The following is a 19,452-nucleotide window of genomic DNA, read 5'->3' on the forward strand; positions in this document are numbered from 1 at the left end:
CGAGAAAGAGAGAGAGAGAGAGAGAGAGAGAGAGAGAGAGAGAGAGAGAGACGCAAAGAAACAAGCTACGACACGCGTTACCCACGCGTTTGTTCCAGGTTTAAAATATCTCGACAGGAGGTATATCCTGTGTGTAAAAGAATGCGCTGAGTCTCGTGCAGTCAACGACGACGACGTTTCGATACGTAATCGTAACCTTCGCGCATACCGCGATCTTCTACACACGCGGTTTGTCATGCGTGCGTTAGTGCGTGCGTGCGTGCGTGCGTGCGTGCTCGTGAGCCGCAGTCTCTTATGCGCGCGCCTTAATTGGCTTACGTTCGTATACACGAGCCGCCTTATTAAAACAGCACGAGGCGACCCGCGACAGTGCGGCCACTGTTGCTTCGCTCGATCGTCGTCGGCAACGTGCGCTCTCGCGAAGTGCACCGACGGCGCGCTGTGTACGTGATTTTCCGTGCGCGATTAACGCGCTCGCCATTCTTCCACCGCCATTTTCGTCATCTAGCCTGGGAATTCCTCTGCGCCATTCTATTTTTAGACGCGCGTAACTTTCTTCCGCGAGATTATCTCTCGCAACCTGTCCTCCTGTCGTCGCCGACGAATCGCGACGAATCAATGATAATGGCACGGACAGTGATCGGACAGCCATTCGTAATATTCGTGAGAAAAGGGCCGTCAGGCGGGGGATTTTCATCGATGTAGAAATCAATGCATACCGCGGAAGCCGCGAAACGCAGGCTGTCTCCATGAGTAACGTACGATATCACCGTCGTCGTAAGCATCCTCGAGTGCGTTTTCGCGGAACGCGATTGCGAGCTCGGGACTCGAGGAAGAACGGGGTGGACGAGGGGGCCGCGAAAGCGCTGGGAATTGCCAGGCGCGGGGGGGAAGGAGGGAGGAAAGGTGGGGCCCGAGACGAGGGCCGAGCAGCGAACGAGCGAGTGAGTGAGCAAACCAGCCAGCCAGCCAGCCAGCCAGCCGTGGGTCCCACGGCCGAAAAGGCTGCGTGATTCGCGTCCCAGACGAAGGCACGAGCGGCGAAAGGTCGAATGAATGACCGAGCGAGTGAGTGAGCGAGCGAGCGAGCGTGAAGCGACGCCGATTCGGCGCATCGCGACGCGAAGCGATTCAAAGTGAATTTATCGCGGACGTCGAATGAGACGGAAGGGAAAGGAGAGACCGCGAGGAACTGGACCGGGGTTCGACGACGCGACGGCGACGCTCAGTTCCCAAAAGCCGCGCGTATTTTTAGTTTCGCCGCGCGGGCTAACTAAACTCGCACACGCGATCGACTTCTCTCTCTCTCTCTCTCTATCTACCAGCCGATTCTTTTTGGGCGCGCTACCTCATTTATGTTCCTTGCTTCCTCTCTTCCTACTTGCCTTCCTGGCCCTTCCTCTCTTCACATGCGTGTCTGCGATGCATGAATCTTAGAACCTGTTGAGGTTCATCTACAACGGGATTGACAGCAGACAGTAAGACGTAAGCAGTGAGCAAATTGATTAACCACAGTCGATTATTACAAGAATAATGTACTGCTTACATCTTACTGTCAATCCCATTGTAGTTGCACCTCTATGCGCGGCGGCTGCATTCCGTTTGGATCTGAGGTTGCACTCTTAGGAGGTAGTCGGACTCAACTTTTCTCACGCGGGGTCAGTTCGTGTTTTTTGACAATTTGTGGAAGCGATACTCGGTACATATCGATCAAATAGGTTATTATTTTAGTATGCAGTACTTGTTTGATTCTTTGTATAATCAATGGCAAGAAGGGGGATGTCTGTAATGAGACTGATCTCGAACGGGTTCTCTTTCTCTGGAAAGAACGAACGAAGAAGCGAGCCACCGGTCGTAACTCGGTAACGGTAAAACTCGCGAAGTTCCCTTTCGCCAGTCGACGTGAATCGAGTTGGGGCTCGAATTTATCCCGCGAGAGCGCAAAAGTGACGAGCCCCGGCTATCAACGTCTCGGGTAACGGTCGCGATGCGTCGTTTCCCGATGCGCTTCCGGTTTCCTCGTTTCTCTCTTTCTCTCTCTATCTCTTCCTTTCGCTCTCTCAGATTCATTACGATGTCGCCCGAGGCACCGTTTACGCGGAAGTGTTTCTTAACCCGTTTCCTCTCCCAGGCCCGGGCGCGCTTCCTGGCCTCCCTTTTGTCGCGCGCGTCTTCTCCCGACTGTAAAAAAAGGAGCTTTAAGTAGAGGGGTCCTGCACGTGATAATGGCGAAATAGCTTTTTGTCCCAAGGCTACTTTGCCGCTCTGCACGTGTGAGTTGAGGTGTATGTGTGTGTGTGTCAGCGAGACTAAACCGAGCAGTCTTGTTTTCGTAACTCAGGCTTTCCGAGGTCGGAGCAAAGATACAAGCGCGAGTCAAGCGCGCAAATATCGCAAATACAAAGACACACTTTCTTTCAGACGGGAGCAGGAAGATAACTATTCTCACGCTGCGGATTATCATTCAATTTTGCTTTAATAACACGGCGATCCTTTCACTGTCGACTAGTATTGGGATATAACTTTTATCTGGATAAGACACGATACAATCACGATTACTTATCTAAAGAAATAGATCAGAAAGTGAACTTACGTTTTCTTTAGACATAGATATAGATGAGAGCAAAAGATTTCTATCTAGCTAAAAAATTGTATCTTGTATAAGTTTTGGGTATGTTGGGGTATATTTGCAATGTCTAGACAAGGTTAAACTGTTTTTGTTTTTAATATCTTCATTTTCTGTTTTTGAGACAAAGAAACGACGTACACAATCGTAAACACAGTGAATAATGTATACGGTTTCCAAACTATTGTGCGAAATACTCTGGCGTAGTCTGCTTTTGTCAATCACACCGAATGAAAATGAATCGTTCATGATTGCCTAGAAACGGATCCGTTTGGTCGAAAATGTCTAATAGCTTCCTGTCTAATATAGGACACGGTCGGTCTCAGACATACATGACGCGCCGAGTGTGCTCCGTGTATTACGACACACGGGTTTTCACTTCTTTATAATAGTTAGATACACCTTACTAGATAATAGATACGGAATTTGTGTTTTAGATGTAGATATCATGTCAGATGAACGGTCGAGCATTTCTTTAGATAGATATTGGACGAACCATGTCATTGTATGATCAGTCAGACACAGATATAACCTACCTTTGTACCTTGGGATCTATCTAGATGTACTTATCCAGACACATCCCGACACTGCTGTCGTCACGCCAGCTGTTCTCTGACCCTTCTTCCTCCCTCTCGCGACGTGTAGCTAAAATATAGCACGTGGGAGCGTATACCTGCCCCACCCTCTCTTCGGGAACCCTCGTCACGTGGTCATCGGGCCAGGTACGCATCAGCTGATGCACGCGCGTGGGTGAAGCTTATTGACTGCCTGACTGACTGACTGACTGACTGACTGACTGACTGTCTGTCTGTCTGTCTGTTCGTTCGTCCCTTCGGTGATGCATTGTCCCTCGACATGAACCATAGAAAAGCGGCTGTTATTGTCGACTGTGCCTCGCGTCGCAAGTCTCGTTCCCTTCCGGTTGACCTGTGAAGGGATTAATTGTTTCGCGTGATACTTTTTCCGCAACAATTGTCACGGGAAGGAGAGGTCGCGAGCCACAGGATCTCACGTCCACGTGTATTGTCGCCGTTCTCACGTTACAGAACGGTCCGCGCGGCGACTTGTAATTGATTAGAATAAGAGCCGAAAGTCGGAAACGCTAATGGCCAGGCCGATCGAAGCGCGCATTAATAAAACAGGCCGCATCGCTTCACATTAAGGATGGCCCGTGAAAGCGTGACTTTTGTTCGCATTACTGCGAACGAGGAAGGAATAGAGCGGGAGCCGTTCGAGCCGGCTTCCACTCGCGAGTAATTATATCGCTTTTTCGTGCCGCTCGCGTACTAGGCCTCCACGTTCTTGTGTTGATTTCGACTCTTCACTCTTGTCTTGTTTTTTCGTTCTCTTTAATATTAATGCCGCGCCGTTGCCGGAAGTTCTCGCGGACGCTTTGAGGAGACTCCGTCGAGACTCTCCTTGCCGCCGTCGCGATATTTTTGATTCCCCGTCCTCGCCTTCGATCGCCACTCGCGCTATAATCGACTGCATCGCGTATCCCCGTCCGGACTCGTCTATTTTTATACGTCCTCTCATTCCTGGAGGTAGGCCGGTCGGCACATGGCGACGATGGCGCCCGGCATTAGGTAACGCGTTTCCGCGCTCGCGGTGAAATTTTCGCGGCCGCCTTCGCGAACGTTCGCCGTCGAAAGGAGGAAGAGGAAACCGAGGATAACGAGCGACGACACCCTGCCGCCGCCCCCTCCCCCTGCCCCTCCTCTCCCCCCGTCCTGGCGCGCTGGCACGGTGCATTTACATGCGAGCGTTCGCCCTCCGTGCGCTTCCTCTTTCTCCGCGCGACCGTTTTCCGCGATGATTAATACGCGCGTGTATACGCGCTCCGAGATTGCAGGTACGTACGTCCTGTTGTACGTGAAGAAACGCGCGTCGGCAGAGAGAGAGAGAGAGAGAGAGAGAGAGAGAGAGAGAGAGAGAGAGAGAGAGAGAAGAGAAGTGGATAAAAGGAGGAGGAGAAGGCGAATTGCTGGATAGAGAGGAGGACGGTCTGCTCACGAGTGCGAGCGAGAGAGAGCGGCGGCGAGAGCGAGCGGGACAGAGAAATCGAAAGAGGAGCACGCGGGCCCGAGGAGGAGCGACGGACGCGGTGCGGTGAAGAGGGCCCCGGTGGCGGCGGCGGAGAAGAAGGGAAAAGAGAGGCGAGAGAAGGTGGAGGTATGCTGCGCAGCCGTGGGAACCGACTGCCGAGCGAGCGAGCCGCGCTTTCCATCTCGCTTCGTCGTCCTGGCCGCGCCTGCCGCCTCTCTCTCTCTCGTTCTATCTCGTTGTCCGCCTCTCTCTCTCTCTCTCTCTCTCTCTCTCTCTCTCTCTCTCTCTCTCTCTCAATCTACCTCGCTCTTTCTTTCTGTCGTCTCTTGCATACCCCGCCGACCTGCTCGACCGTCCGGCATCGAGGAGCTCTCTCTGATTCTTCTCCTCTTTTCGTCGTTCGCGAGGAAGGGAATCGCAGGACGAGCGTTTTCCTTCTTCCCTCGGCATCCTCTCGATCGTCTTTATCGTCCTGTGCACTCACCTTCTCCACCATCACCGTCACCTCCTCCTGCTCTCTCGATTCCCGTCGCTGGTCGCCGGCAATCGCCGCTACCGGTGCAGCACACGTACACATAGATGCACACACACCCGCGACCGGCGCACATTGTTCCCGCGCGGAGAACCGCGCCTTTTTTCGTGCCCGACCGCGATTCCTCGCCGATTTCATTCCGATCCCCCGTAATAAATTAGCGGACGATCACGGTGGCATTTGTCTTCTCGACGATTTATCCTCTCCCTGCCTTCCCTCCCTCTCCCTCCCTTCTGATTTGTTGCACCACCGCGAGTAATCGCGTCCTTTTCCTCGTCTCTTTCTCCTCTTCGAGAGATGTAACACCCCTCGTGCGCGTCTAACCCCGAGGCGCGTCCTTGCCGCGAGAGAAAAAGGCGGCGTAGCGCCGTTTCTCTCGTCTCTTGCTTCCGTCCACGCCTACCACGGGTGCCTCTCTTTTTGTTCCGCACTTTTTCGTCCCTTTTCGCGTACGAGGTCCTTGGACCGGTCGAACGATGCATCGCGTATTCGGTATCTCTCGCCACGCAAAAGCCCCGCATCGCGGTCTCTCTCTCTCTCTCTCTCTCTCTCTCTCTCTCTCTCTCTCACTCTCTCTCTCCTTCTACACGCACTCCTTTCAGCGGAGACAAATTGCTCGCGCGTCCTTCAACCCTCTCGCGCGGCGAAGGGCGATTGGCGGCGCGTACCTGTGCGTTCACGTGTAGCCCGTCGAGCCGATTTTTAACGGGGAATACACTACACGCGGCTGTCCGCGAGAGTAACACGATTACTACATAATGAAGAAGTCGAGGACGTGCACGGAATTCAATTTCCGTCGAGCCGAAGCTCTCTTTTCAGTTTTGTCAGCTCGCGAGAGCGTGTACATCAGTTCGTCGGGTTCTCTCTGTTTCTCTTTATTGCTGTACAACCGTGAAGAGCACGGAGCTGTTACTGACTGCGCTCAGAGTTCGCGCCAAGTCTCGCTCGTCGTCGATATTGCGTGTGCGACGTGGAAAGACATCCGCGGACAACAATGCGGCGCGTGCAAATGCGCGACGACGTCCGCATAAATTTCAATGTGCGAAATGGCACTCGCGGGGGATTACCGGCGACTCGCTCGCTGGAACTCGGACGAAACTGGAATGGCGACGCGCCGGATATAAACATTTATTATTCTCTGTGCAACGCGCGAGTACTAACGAGGTCGTGTATAATACCGTGAACCCTTCACCCCGCGCCTCCCTTCTTCTCCTCTTTCTCCTCTTCCTCCTCCTCTCTCTCTTTCTCACACATATATACTCACACACGTTCTCTATCATTGTATTCACGTATATGTTCCGCGCGACGTTAGTAATTAAACGATGCATTATCACTGCGCACGTAGCGGCTCGCGTTGTACCGCGCGTACTTATTAACACAATAACATGTGTGCCCGCGCGCGACTGGCGGCGTCGCGGAGTATCGGTGATGGTGGTGGTGGTGCTACGTGTGGTTTCACAACGGCGGGAGTAATGTTACGGGATTTACGAGCTGTCGTTTCGGGTATCTAGCGGGTCTCCTACGACTTACAACTCCCATCGCGCGCGCGCGGAACAGCCATGTGTGTGCATGTCGCTCCCGGGGTTTCCCGCACTTCCTCCCATCTAGGGATTCCTCGGCCTCGGCTTGCGGAACAGATTTTCGTCTCGGACGATGTCGAGGGGCCACCAGTAATAGCCCCGTGTTACGAGTCGTCTTGCGTACGCAGTGGAGAGCTGCGCGAACACTCTCACGAATTGAAGTTGCACGACCGCTTACTGCACAGAGGAGCGAAGATGTAGCCGTAGACCGAAGTTTGGCCGATCAGACTTTGCGCGCGTGCTGCCCAAGAAACGCCGGGGTGGTCACGTGAGGTCGCGGTAAATCGGGTTAATCGTACACGAATCGAGTCGCTTGTTGACACGCCCGCGTCAGATGGCGACCTTTCAGCGCAGTTCGCGTAAATCGCTCGCTCGTCCGCAGTCAACTTTCGCGAGGGGTGCACACTTCGCACGTGTGCACCTTAATGCGACGCGTGATTTATACCGAAGGGGCATCGCGCGCTCGTGGAGAATTCACCCTCCGTGAGGTACCGACGTCGTGCTACTCCCCTCGCGCCTCCCCCCGGCGATAACTCCAAAGGGGGTGGTATTCGCGCGTGTGGCCGTGCCCCTCGTGTCCCCCTCTCGCATTCTGGCCCCTTTTACCGGTGACGCGTAACGGCGTTTCTCCTCGCTCGCTCGCTCGCTCGCTCGCTCTTCACGTGCACGCGCTGCGCATCGCGTTCGGCCGACGTGGCAGGTGTTCGTGTGACGCACCACACCTCCGAGACATTTAATTTATTATCAACCCTTTCACCGCTGAGGTATCTCCGCGACGTGCCTGCTTCTGAGGCGTACGCCGCCTGCGGAGAAAGAAGATCCTTACGCCGTACCTTGTTCGTTATCGCGATCGAAATTTAATGAACTCTTTTAAAGTTGAGAGAAACCAGATTTCTCTCAAATTTCTGCCAGCACCTTCCTCCGTTCTTGCAAGTTGTCCATAAGTTGTAGAACGAATTGGTTATTAATTATTAATTCGAGACCAGTACTTAAAGATGTAGATGCAGGGAAATGATCACGTTCGATTTAGTAAATTTTAGCGCATCCAAACAAGTGTTTGGCTTCTGAAATAATTTTCTTGTTCGATCGAAATAATTTACATGGTCCAAAAAAAATTGTTTCGCTTGATTTTCTTATTTTGTTGAAAAAAAATCGATAATTTGAAACAAATTTAACATTTCTCTTCCCACGTTACCGACGGTCTGTTTTTTTATCATTTCGTCACGTATACCTTCCTCTCTTTTCTTTAAATAATAGTGTTTTTTTTTTCATTGGACAACGTAGTTAAATGAAATGACATTCGACACAAAATCACTTATGTTCGGATCAAACGAATGGGAGTCAAAGAAGCGGAAGTACCAAATCCAATTTCGTCCTTTCTGTTTGCTCACGTTGTTATTTTTCTATTTACAGGGCACATTCTCGCTGATAGTGGAGGCTTATCACGACGCGAACAGCACGCAATCGACCGGTGAGTACATGCATTTTTCTCCCCTCTCGTCCCTCTTGTGTATATATATATATATATATATATTTTTTTTTTATATTTTTCTCTTTTAATTCATCATCGTGCTCACACTTATCGCGCTCGGGCACGAGTGGAGCTTTCATGCGCGTGCTCATAAAAAGCGGCATAACGCAGGATCATCGTAATATTAGTCCTGAGGGGCGGCGATAGCGCGCGTTTTTAAGGCGGCAGGAAGATAGGTCGTGTCTTGGTAGGTTGGTCGCTCAATTGGGCATGTGTGGTCCAGCTGGCCCGTGAGAGAGAGACGCGGTGTCTCGTGTGACGTGGGCCAGTCAAGAGGGCACTTCCGGTCTCGTTCTAGGCGTGACACTCTCCAGAGACGACGCATCCTCCGACGCTATCCCGCTTCTGTTCCTCCGCCACCTCCTCCTTTTCCCCTTACTTCGTCAACTACCTCTTGATCCTTATCCCTTTAAAGCTCTCTGAGACGCAAACCGGGGAGAGAGAGATAGAGAGAGACAGATCGATTTCTCTCCGGCGCCATACTTGGCTATCGAAGCTTATCCGTGTTCGATTCTTGATAAAATTTATTATTCGCTACGTAAAACGATGGTAATGGCATACAATTTGAAATATGTACTTCGTATCTTACGTTTCATCGTATAAATGGCGTGGGTTAAAAGATTCTGTATATTATATGTTTGTGCGCAAAGAGATAGATATATAATTCCCGTTTATGGGAAAATGTTATAAATATTACATGCAGAAAAAAGAGAGAGCAGTTGGAACGTTCCGTTGTTGTGCTCGTGAATACCCCTTGTCGAGGCTTGGTGACGCGTTTCACAGTGTGGCACACTTCATTTCTCCGATTTCACTGAGTCCACGGCAAAACGTAACAATTTGCGAAACGTTTTCGATTTCACGTGTATCCGCGGGACGGTAAATCTTACGACGACGACCGGTCGTTGTTCCGCGAACAATCGTCGCGTTTTCATTGTTCTATTCAGCCTCTATTGCCTCTGGCCGTTCCTCTCGTTAGCAACCGCGTTATTACGGCAACGCGTCTCCGTTGTGTCATAGCGTTGTGTCGGAGCTGCAGGAGAGCTGGTTCAGGGCGGGAGAGAGGAAAGTGAGAGCAAAGAGAGGAGAGACGGATACCGGGCGGTGGCGGCGGCGGCGGCGGCGGCGGCGGCGGCGGCGGCGGCGGCGGCGGCGGCACTAGTGTTTCCTTCCTGTGTAACCGTAGTACACCCATCTTCCACCGCACTGTAGTAACACGACACCGAGTATATACGGGCGCATCTAATGTACCTAACTCGAGTCCAACCTGACCTGTCGTCAATTGTACCCGAGTTTAGCGGCTACGCGGCTTGTTCCTCGACGACCAAGTGGAATTTCGGGCGCGCGAGTTCGCTTGGATCTAATCTGATATTACGAGCCTCAAGCGCACGCGTGTTTGTAAATTTCACGAGGAAACGCGGAACTTTGAATTCTTTCTCGGGTCCCGATTTGATTCGGCTTCAATGAAATTCGGCATAGATGCAGAAATTTTTAGTTCCGGGTAACCGAATGGAGACGACAAACTCGCTGACGAGAAATTATATTTCTGTTACTGTGACCGAAAAACATTCGTTTGAGTGCGCTTTCGATTTCACTTTTCCGAAAACTCGGTTGAGGCAATTGAGAGTAGATTGGCTGAGTACAAACAGCTTACAGAGGAATCTTTCTGTCTCTACAACTGAGTTTTCCACTGGTCCCCAAGTAACGGAAAATTCGGTTGCATCAACGAAGTTGTTTTTTTCGTGTTGACAAAATATTTTTTCCAACTGAAAAAATTTTTCAAACTAAAAAAATATTTCAGTTTAATTGAATGGAGACTAGACGAAATCGAAAAACTCACCAACGAAAAATATCTCTGTTATTGTAACCGAAAACACTCGTCTGAATATTTAGCTGCATTAAAATTTTCGCTATCAAAGAAACATGTATGTTTTCACCGCCATTAACAGTTTGTTCATTTATCACTTTACTTGTTACTTGTCTATTGGAACAAGTAGTTCTCCCAAAAACCCCAGTGAGACATCAGTTATTCCTTTGACACTGAACATAAAACTTTTAATTTTCTTCTACGTATTTAACGAAGTGAAAGTAAAAAAAATTACACCTTTAAAGAACAAGATTGGTAGCGAAAGGGTTGAAACCTGGTTGAAGTAGCAGAGAACGATTGGCTGAGGGTAAAAACAGGAATCTCTTTGTCCTTACAATTTACATCGAGTTCATCTAGTGCTCGGTAAACAGAAAATTCAGTTACCCCGACGAAATTGTTTCTATTTGTGCAATCCCGGCCAATACTCTGCACGCACTTTTCGAGTCTCGTTCGGACGGGCGGCCAGTGTGTAAGATAAAAATTGCACACACACACACACACACACGGCTAAACTCGCGCGCGAACGGTTCTCTGTACGCATTCGCGCGCAGGTAGCACACGCATCCGCTTTTTCTGTTCACTCTCGAGACCGGCTTGAAAACGGGGTAAGAAGAGCGAGACCGCTTAATTTCTTCCTCGTGAGGTCCCGCCGGGCCCGGCGGGGCCGTCGAGCCGGCCCCCGGTAATTAGAATCGGCCGACGGGAGAGAGCGGAAGCTGCATACGCGGCCGTGTGCTCTCATGCGTGTCACACATACACGCACACGCGTGCGTCGCGCCGTAGCTCGCTCGCATCACCTATGCGGCCGCCGCCACCACCGACGCCGTCGGCGGCGGCGGCGGCTTCTCGGCCAATTAACCGAATTTAACCGTTTCGGCGCCACGCGGTGCCGACTTGGTTCGATTTTGCAGGCGCGCGCGCATCGCCGTTATTTATCCCGCCGTGTCTTGGCAGGCTTTCCCCGGACGCGAGGAAGCGTCGCGTTCGCCAGCGAGTTCGCGGAGAAGTACAGGTCGATTCAACCTTCGGGTCGGAAAAGTTCGTGGTGGAGATCTCGTCCTGAAGAACGGACGAGAACCTTTTAAAAAGTGTCTTTGCAGCCCACATGTACAGTGCAGAGTTGCAAAACAACTTACAAGGGAAAGTCCCGAAATGTATCATCGATTTTGAGTTTAGATCAGTATAACGTTGTTCTAGGGGGTGTATATAAATAATACAAATCTCCATTTACATCTTCTATCTTGACGTTTAAAAAAGATGGCAGAATTATAAAATTATAAAAAAACCGTCAAATAGCGAGTCTCAGTTTTGGCGAGCTCTTCTCAACTTCCTTGTGTCTACATTGTTTTGCAACTCACTGTACACGTTTACGTTAACGAGCTTTCGCCGGTGCGATCTTCCCCTGCTAGTCTCCGAAGTCGCCAAAACGGCGGGTGTTAACGCTCACAGCCGACCGAAAGAGTGTCTTCTGGTCTCTGGATTTTATCGCCGGCGCACTGCTTACCTTATACGCCGCCGTTCGCGGGGCCTGCGATTCTTTTCCTAGCGCGCGGATGTTGTTGTCAGCATGAAATCATCGGCGTATCGTAATCTGTCGCTGCGGCTGCTATTTCCTACGCTTCTTGCCATCTCGGGTCGAACGCAAGTAGAATTCACTGTCGTCGGTACACCGGCAATTAACTGCAACGTTGCGAAAACAGTAGTCGATTCTTACTACATTATTGCAATCGTATTTTTTCGTATCGTTTTAGGGGTGAATCTGACACAACGTAAAAGGACCAATTCCCAGATACGTATACATTCTTATTGTTTTGGTCTTTAAATACGAATATTTTAACTTTTACCGTAGAATATACGTATATATTTAATATATGTATATTTTATACTGAATATATATTTTTCATCAATATAAATATATTTAATACATATGATATAATTTAACGTATAACTCTAAGATAAATATATATAAAAAGATCAAAATAAAAAGAATGTTCAGCATGAGATGCACGAAAAAAATTTCAATTCTTGTAACTGAATGGGGACCAGACGAAAAACTCGCTAACAAGAAATATCTCTGTTATCATGATTGAAAACATTTGTCTGAACATTCAACTTTAGCATTAAAATTCGACTGACTGAGAGCATTGACTGATCCTGTAGAAGATCGTAGCCTTCTGCAGGAATCTTTCTGTCTCTACAGTCGAGTTCATCATCTGGTCCCCAAGCGACAGAGAATTCACTTGCACTGAGTTTTTTTTTTTTCGTGTACGTGTGGAGATCGATTGGAAGCGGGAGTGAGGGAGGGGGAGGTGTCGACGCACACGTGCACCGGCATCTCCGCGACAGGTAAAAGGTCTGTGGCGCACCGAATACCGTATCCGGGGGTAGACGGCGATCCCCGGGCTTTATCGCGCTTACATTGTGCCGCTCCGTCTACCGTGCTCCGAGCGCAATATAATACCCGCCACGCGGCGGCGAAACGAGCCCTTTATTGCCGCGTTGCTCGGATGCTGCTTCCTTTCTCAGGCGAGCGCCGCCACCTCCACCACCTCCTACTCCCCCGCCGTCACCCTGCGCGTTCCCGCTCGTCTCCTTCCCTTTCGAGCGCGACCCTCTTCCTCCTTTCTGCCGGTACACCAAATCGCGCTCTGCGCGAGTATGCACGCACGCACGCACACGTGTGTGCAACGCGCGCGCCACGCCGGTGCACCTGCGCTCGGATCGCGCGCGCGTGCAGTTGCATCGCGCGCCGTCGTCGTACTCGTTCCCTCGCTGGCGGTCCGCTGGTCGCGCGTGTCGCGAAAATTTCGTGGGAACTCGCTCTTGCCGCCGCTAATTGCCTCGCCGTTCTCGCGCCGTTGTTGGTCGCGCGGCTTTTCTCAAGGACGACCGGAGGAGCCGCGCACGATACCACTACCATCATCGCCAGCACTACCACTACACGCGCGCGGGACTCAGTCAATTGATTGAGACTTCGATTCTTCGTCGGAGTCGACTCAGAAGTAACTCCCGACGGAGGTACAGCAGGAATCCGTTCTGCTTATTTATTCACTTATTAATTGTTTTCTGTCACATACGCACATACACACACACACATGCAGTTCCTTCTCCCTCTCGCGAACGACACGCGTCGATCTAAAAGAATCCCGACGAGTCACGTCGCAAAGTGCTCGGACGCGCGTAAAAATAAGGAGTTTTAAATAAATAAAAAGGAAAATAAGCATATCGGACGCTCCGCCGCGAGTCTCCTTCTTTTTCCGTACCGGGTGTAATTTTATTCCCGTCGGTGTGCGCGACGTTATTTATAAATCTCGGCGCGCGCAAGCCGGCTGTGGGTGTTTGTACGTGCGTGCGTGCAGGTGTGTGTGCGTCGTCGTCGTCGTCGTCGCGCCCGAATGATTACACGTGTTGATAAAAGCGCGGCCGATGCGGTGCCGATCGATCCCCCCCGGTGTGTCGCGCTCACCTCGCGATGTGGCATTATTATACGCGAACCAGTTTCCTTTGTCGCGCTAATGACGACGCTCACCGACATCCGCCACGGTTCTCTCTCTCTTTCTTTCTCTCTTACTCGGTGCGCTTCTCGGTTGTTGCTCGTTTTGGTAAGGCCGATCGGATTACTACTCTTCCTTTCCTTCATTCATCCGCCGTAGTAGCGCCACGAAGGAAGAGGGGAAGCAGGTGGAAGGGAGTCTTCCTCTCGCCGTTCGTTCGTTCGTTCGCTCGCTCGCGGTGAACCAACTGCGCTATTATGAAGTACGCGTTATGGGATAACGCGCGCGGTAAAGTACTAAATAGAGATCGCGATACTCAGCCGAGGTACTGTTAAACGCCTCCTTTAATGCCGCATTCACGGAGAAGAGAAGCGCGTATCTGCGACTCGCGTGTAGCAACTACACACAGCCGCCGGTTCGTTAACTGCCAAGTGGACGCTCCTTAGTGCCGAGTTGAACGCGTATCTTCCCGTGAGATCTCGCGCTTGGAGATGTTTCTTTCCGCGGACGCGAAGTCTCTCAACGAGAACCGCGATCTCGTCGTCCTTCTCCTCGCATCGAATCTCCCCGCGGAGTTTCGTTAAACTTGCGAATTAGGATCACGATTCCCCGACGAGTCCACTTGAGATCGATCGCTAATCGTCTGCAAGTTCAATGATTTTCAGTGCAGCGAGCACTCGGGCCAAAAGAGAAGTGTTTCGCTGGTCCAAGTGGTTGAGATACGTTACGTGAAACTTGTTCCACGTGAGGCTTTCAGATTTCAACTAAGAGCTAGATGTGAGCTTTTCAGTGAAATAGCGATGACAAATGTAACTTCGCATGTATCATTTACCATTTAGAAATTTAGATCCAATTCTGAGTTCAAATCTGAGTATCTCGCGTGAGACAAGTTTCATGTAACGATTATTAATATAATGGTTAAGACTTGATTGTTTTTGTGTTTGTTAGAAGATTGTCTATGATATGTAGAATCTGCATAGTAGCAGCATTCTAGAGCAATATCTGCAAACACATTTAGATGTGTGTGTGTGTGTGTGTGTGTATGTGTATGTGAAGATTCTCCATTTGTTTCTTGTCACAAGTCTTTTTTGCTATAAAGAATACTTTAAAGAAATATCACAGATCTTAATCTGAATGGGCTCTAGAGAGAGACTTTCTTGCCTTAGTAAACAATTCAGGTAGAGATTCTGTCATCTTTTATATTGATGAAATTGCATTCGATCAATCATATCGATTGAATGTAAAACACACGCGACATCGCAGTGTTTGCTGATCGTTTATATCCATCCAAGCTAGTGTCTCGTATCTGCACTGAAAAAAAAGTTTGATAATACTTACCAAATGCGTTTTATCATACCATTTGGTAAATAGTAAACAATATGGTAAATATTACCAAATGTTTGGTAATAATTACAAAATTGCTAATAACATTAACTTTCATATAGTAATATTCATCTCTTATATTTAGTTGATACTATTTCACTGTAGTTTCAAATGTAGTAATTATAACACAGGCTGGATAATTACCAGAAATTTTTCTTCAGTGTGGATAGCTTTCGCTACGTGACTGCGAGACCATTTTTCTCTCTCGAGTGACATTTGATCTGCCAGAATGCCGCGCACATGTCACTTCGTCGGGTGGCTTTGCCATCATCCAGCCTCGCGTTCATTCATTGTAAAATCTCTCTAATGGGAGAACGAGTTCGCACACTTGTTGCAACATTTAATTGAGGCAAGGTGTACGTCTCGCGTGTAATGATCGTTACATTTGTTTCCGTTGCGCGAGTGAATGCGGAACGCACTCGCGTGGCACTCCGGCTCCAGTAGTGGCTCTATTCATTCCCAATTGCTACGGGGGCATGTTGGCTCTCCGCGGCGCGTAGACGCACGCACATACGCACTCACACACGAGCGAGAGCGACTCCACAGTGGTCGCGTCCATACACGCGGCTTACGTCACCGTCGATTGTCAACCGCTTTTCCCTGCTCCCTCTTTCTCTCTTTCTCCCCCTGACCGTCTCTCTCTCTCTCTCTTTCTCTCTCTCTCTCTCTCCCTCACGAACGGGACACCGTTGCGCGCCGCGACTCGCTGCACTCGCATCGCCCGATGCACTCGGGAGAGCGCACCTGCCTCCATTCGCATGATAATAACGACGGCGATAATTGGCCGCCTTCCCTGCGCGCTCCACGTGTCAACTGCGAGAGAAAGAGAGAGAGAAAGACCGCCGGGTAAGACGCCCGTCGCGTTTTACTTCGCGATTGACGAGTTCAACGATGCGGTGACCTGCTCCACTTTGTCAAAACTTCGCAAAAATTGAATCTTCAAATTGGAGCATCATAAATGTGTGTTAAGCCTTTCGCTACCAATGGGACATGGGTTTTCCTCACCATTAATAGTCGCTTTATACAATTGAATAAACAGCTTTTTTGGCGTTCAGAACATATCAACTACCACTCCTACTCATTACCTATATTTATTACCTCTAATAATTAGTTTATTATATTAAATGTGTCCTCCCAAAAACCCAAGTGGGACATCAATGTCTCAGTCTCTATCTTTTTGGCGTCGAACATAAAGCTTTCAATTTTTTTCCTTGCTAAGACTATTATATTATATTAATATATTTAGTGAAGTGAAAGTAAAAAGAACCGCGTCTTTAAAGAACAAAAAATTGGTAGCGAAAGGGTAAGTATACATTTTGGAGATAATTGGAGGCCGCGTCCGGTCGTGCAGCACAACGCAACTCGTGTACACTTGTGTACACTTTTCATAGGAATATATTTCGTGTATTAATTTACGACGTATAATAAATCCAATTACCGCCATTGCTATTAATTGAGATATATTAGATGCGAGGACAATCAGCGGTACGGTTAGGTCAGGGTCGCCGGAGGCGGCGGGCTCATGGTTATTCTCGTTTTACCGTGTAGAAGCCTACGCGCCGAATCTGAAGCGGAGGTGCGGCTGACCGGCGTTTCGGAAGTTAATTCGTCGGGCTCGTACTTTACGATCCATTTCGCTAAATAATCGACGCGCCGTTTTTTTCACGAGAAACAACAGCGCGCGCAGTGCCCGACGAGTGGCAGCAACGCCGCTGGCTACCTGCCAAGTTCTACCCCCTCTCCCTGTCCTCCTCTTTTCTCTCTCTCTCTCTCTCTCTCTCTCTCTCTCTCTCTTTCTTTCTCTCTCTTCTGTTCCTCGTGGCTATCCTTCTTCGGCAGCCGCTCGTTTCTGAATGAACAATAGAAAATGTCTGCTACGCGCTGCGCCGGCGCTGCGCGTCGTTAATGAATACCTTGAATCGGTCTGGCCTCGAGCACGCCGGCTGTTTACCGAGTGTGTACACGCGGACGGACCGTGGTCAAGTAGAAATAAGCCCCGCGATCTCCTCCCGCGACGAGAACGGCGGCGGCGGGTAACGTTCGTCCTGATACGTTTCCGGGGGAAACGGCAGCAGGAAATTGTAACGCCGCCGATACGCCGTCGTGTAGCGTGCGAGACGCGAAGCCACTACCTTCCCTCGATCGGCGAACGTGAACGTAGATCAAGAGAAGAGAATACGGTCTGTTTTGTAAAGGCCTGTCGCGGTTGTTTGGTGCGGCTGCCAAGTTTGAATTGTTTAAAGGATCTCGTCGTTTGAATGAGTCACTCTGAGAACAAAATATTTACTATATTTGTAACTCGCGTATTCTTGTCCATTTCTCAGCGCATCGCTTTACGCGTCGTTCTATCTGTCTCGCGAATTTTCCTTTATTTATTTATTCTTCTTGTACATTGCCATTGTGCGCGGTGTTGTTCACCTGAGCGATTGTTATCGATCGATTAGGGCAGCAATGTCCGTTTCTTTCGAAGTGTGATCTTGCGGCACGGGTTCGTGAACGATCGTCGGATCAACGTCTGATACCACCGCGCTATTTGGAGCAGCTCAGGGAACACGGTGCGCTCAGAATCGAACGCATGTGTGTGTGCGTGTGTGTGTGTGCGCGCGTAGCCCTCGAGCTTATCCGCTTGTAGCGTGCGAAGATCGGCGTTTTCGGAACTCGTAACAGCATCACCTGGGAAGATAGCCCGGTAAACTGCCTCTCTCTTTTATACATATATACATATGCATACACACACATATATATGCATGTATATATGCATACAACTCTCTCTCTCTTTCTCTCCTTCTCGACTCCCGTTTCGCCGACAGCGAAACGCCACTTCCCTTCTGGGAAGAAGCTGGTCTGGCTCCCTCCTTAAGTATCCTCGGGCACGCCATCGGCGAAAACCTTCGTCCTTTTGTTCCCGGGTCTTTCTTTTCTCGCTCCTTCGGTCGCTCGCTCGCTCGCTTCTTCTTCCTTCTCAGCGTATACACGGAGAGCGCGAGCGCGCGCACAGTGGCGTAACCGAAGTGTTTCCTTCCGCAGGCGGCGAGTGAATCGGAGGAGCGTTATCGGATGACAGAGGAGGCGTCGATAACGTGAGGTGTCCTCGTGTTACGGAATTTCCTCGAGCCTCCGCGACGTGCAGATTATAACGACGGCATTTTCATGACAGTGCCGCGCTATCTAAAGTCGTTCATCGCCGACAAGTCCGCGCTAATTTCATTTTCCTCAGGGTTCACCTTCGTATGAGACAGCTTGCAGTTTTGCCCAGCTTAACAATAGAATGTCCGGGAATTACAATCCCCTTTGAATGAAAATGTCACGCTGATATCTTGCGATTCTTATATCTTAAAACTCTCTCTCTATTCCTGATTGCTCGTATTAATAACTTCTGAACATTTTAAGAGTATAACTTGAAAACGCAAGATATTTTTTCTCTAAACTACGAGGAACAGAAATAACGACAACAAGAAGATCCTAAAGGAGTCAAGATGACTTCATGAAGCATTCTAGTTAAGTTCCTCATAGCGATGATTCCAACATGTCAACTATGAAGAGAGGAAAAAGACTTGTGTTTTATCAGTAGGAACACGAAAGTACCCCTCCCCGTCAGCTATTGTAGCAGAAGTGGCCTGATTCGCGCGTTCCAATCGCGTCAAGAATAATAGCCCCAAAATGCAATCGGTCGTAACTCCCCCGTGCGACGAAAGATACACACGGACCGTGGGAAGTCGCAGTGAAGTCGCGCGTTGTTCATGGTTCGAGTTATCATCGGCCTCGCGCCGCCGTCTCGTCGCTGATAACCTTCGGACGCGTGATAGTCGTCCTCGTCGTCATCGACAATCGATCGTTCGTCGTCGTCGTGTGTGTATCGGACGGTGGAGAGAGCCGCGCGTCTCGTCACAGCTACGCTACTGACCTTACCGCACGCAACAGATCGCGATGGACCGGGCCTGAACCGGGCCTGGACCGCGCGCGGGCTTGGGTACGCTACCGGTTCGACGTGCGGACACGCGCGTGCACCGAAAACCGGTGCCGTGAGATGCAGGTTTCCTTCGGTAGGGCACCTGATCGCGCACAGCCCCGAATCCTAATCTGCCGGGCTATTACGATAATGCGACCCGGTATAGGAAGGTGTATAGTTCCTTCGCTCGCTCGTCCGTTCGTTTACACGAAAACCAGTAGACACCGGACGAAAGGATGAGCCAGCCAAGACGAAAAGGGGCAGAGGGAGAGAGGGAGAGAGGAGGAAGGACGCCTCTTTCCCAGAGCCGCAACGTGGTTATACGCTTACTCTCTTTGTGCCGGATGCGTGCCGCCGACAGAGTAGCAATAGCGGACGAACGTCCGGTCTACCCTCTCGCTCTCTGTCTCTCTCTCTCTCTCTCTCTCTCTCTCTCTCTCTCTCTCT

The 19,452-nt window shown here is 50.0% G+C and overlaps 1 protein-coding gene across 1 annotated transcript in view; it reads left to right on the forward strand.

Annotated features, from left to right (window-relative positions):
- LOC116848460 (neurogenic locus protein delta) overlaps positions 1-19,452 on the forward strand; it is a 53,020-nt gene that overhangs the window by 14,603 nt on the left and 18,965 nt on the right. Inside the window, exon 3 of the mRNA XM_032824574.1 lies at positions 8,198-8,255. Within this exon, the coding sequence (XP_032680465.1) occupies positions 8,198-8,255 (58 nt within the window). The remainder of the gene's footprint in view (positions 1-8,197; positions 8,256-19,452) is intronic.

This window comes from Odontomachus brunneus, unplaced genomic scaffold (assembly GCF_010583005.1).
Source record: "Odontomachus brunneus isolate Ranch 3 - 2012 unplaced genomic scaffold, Obru_v1 Obru_scaffold_096, whole genome shotgun sequence".
NCBI lineage: Eukaryota > Metazoa > Arthropoda > Insecta > Hymenoptera > Formicidae > Odontomachus > Odontomachus brunneus.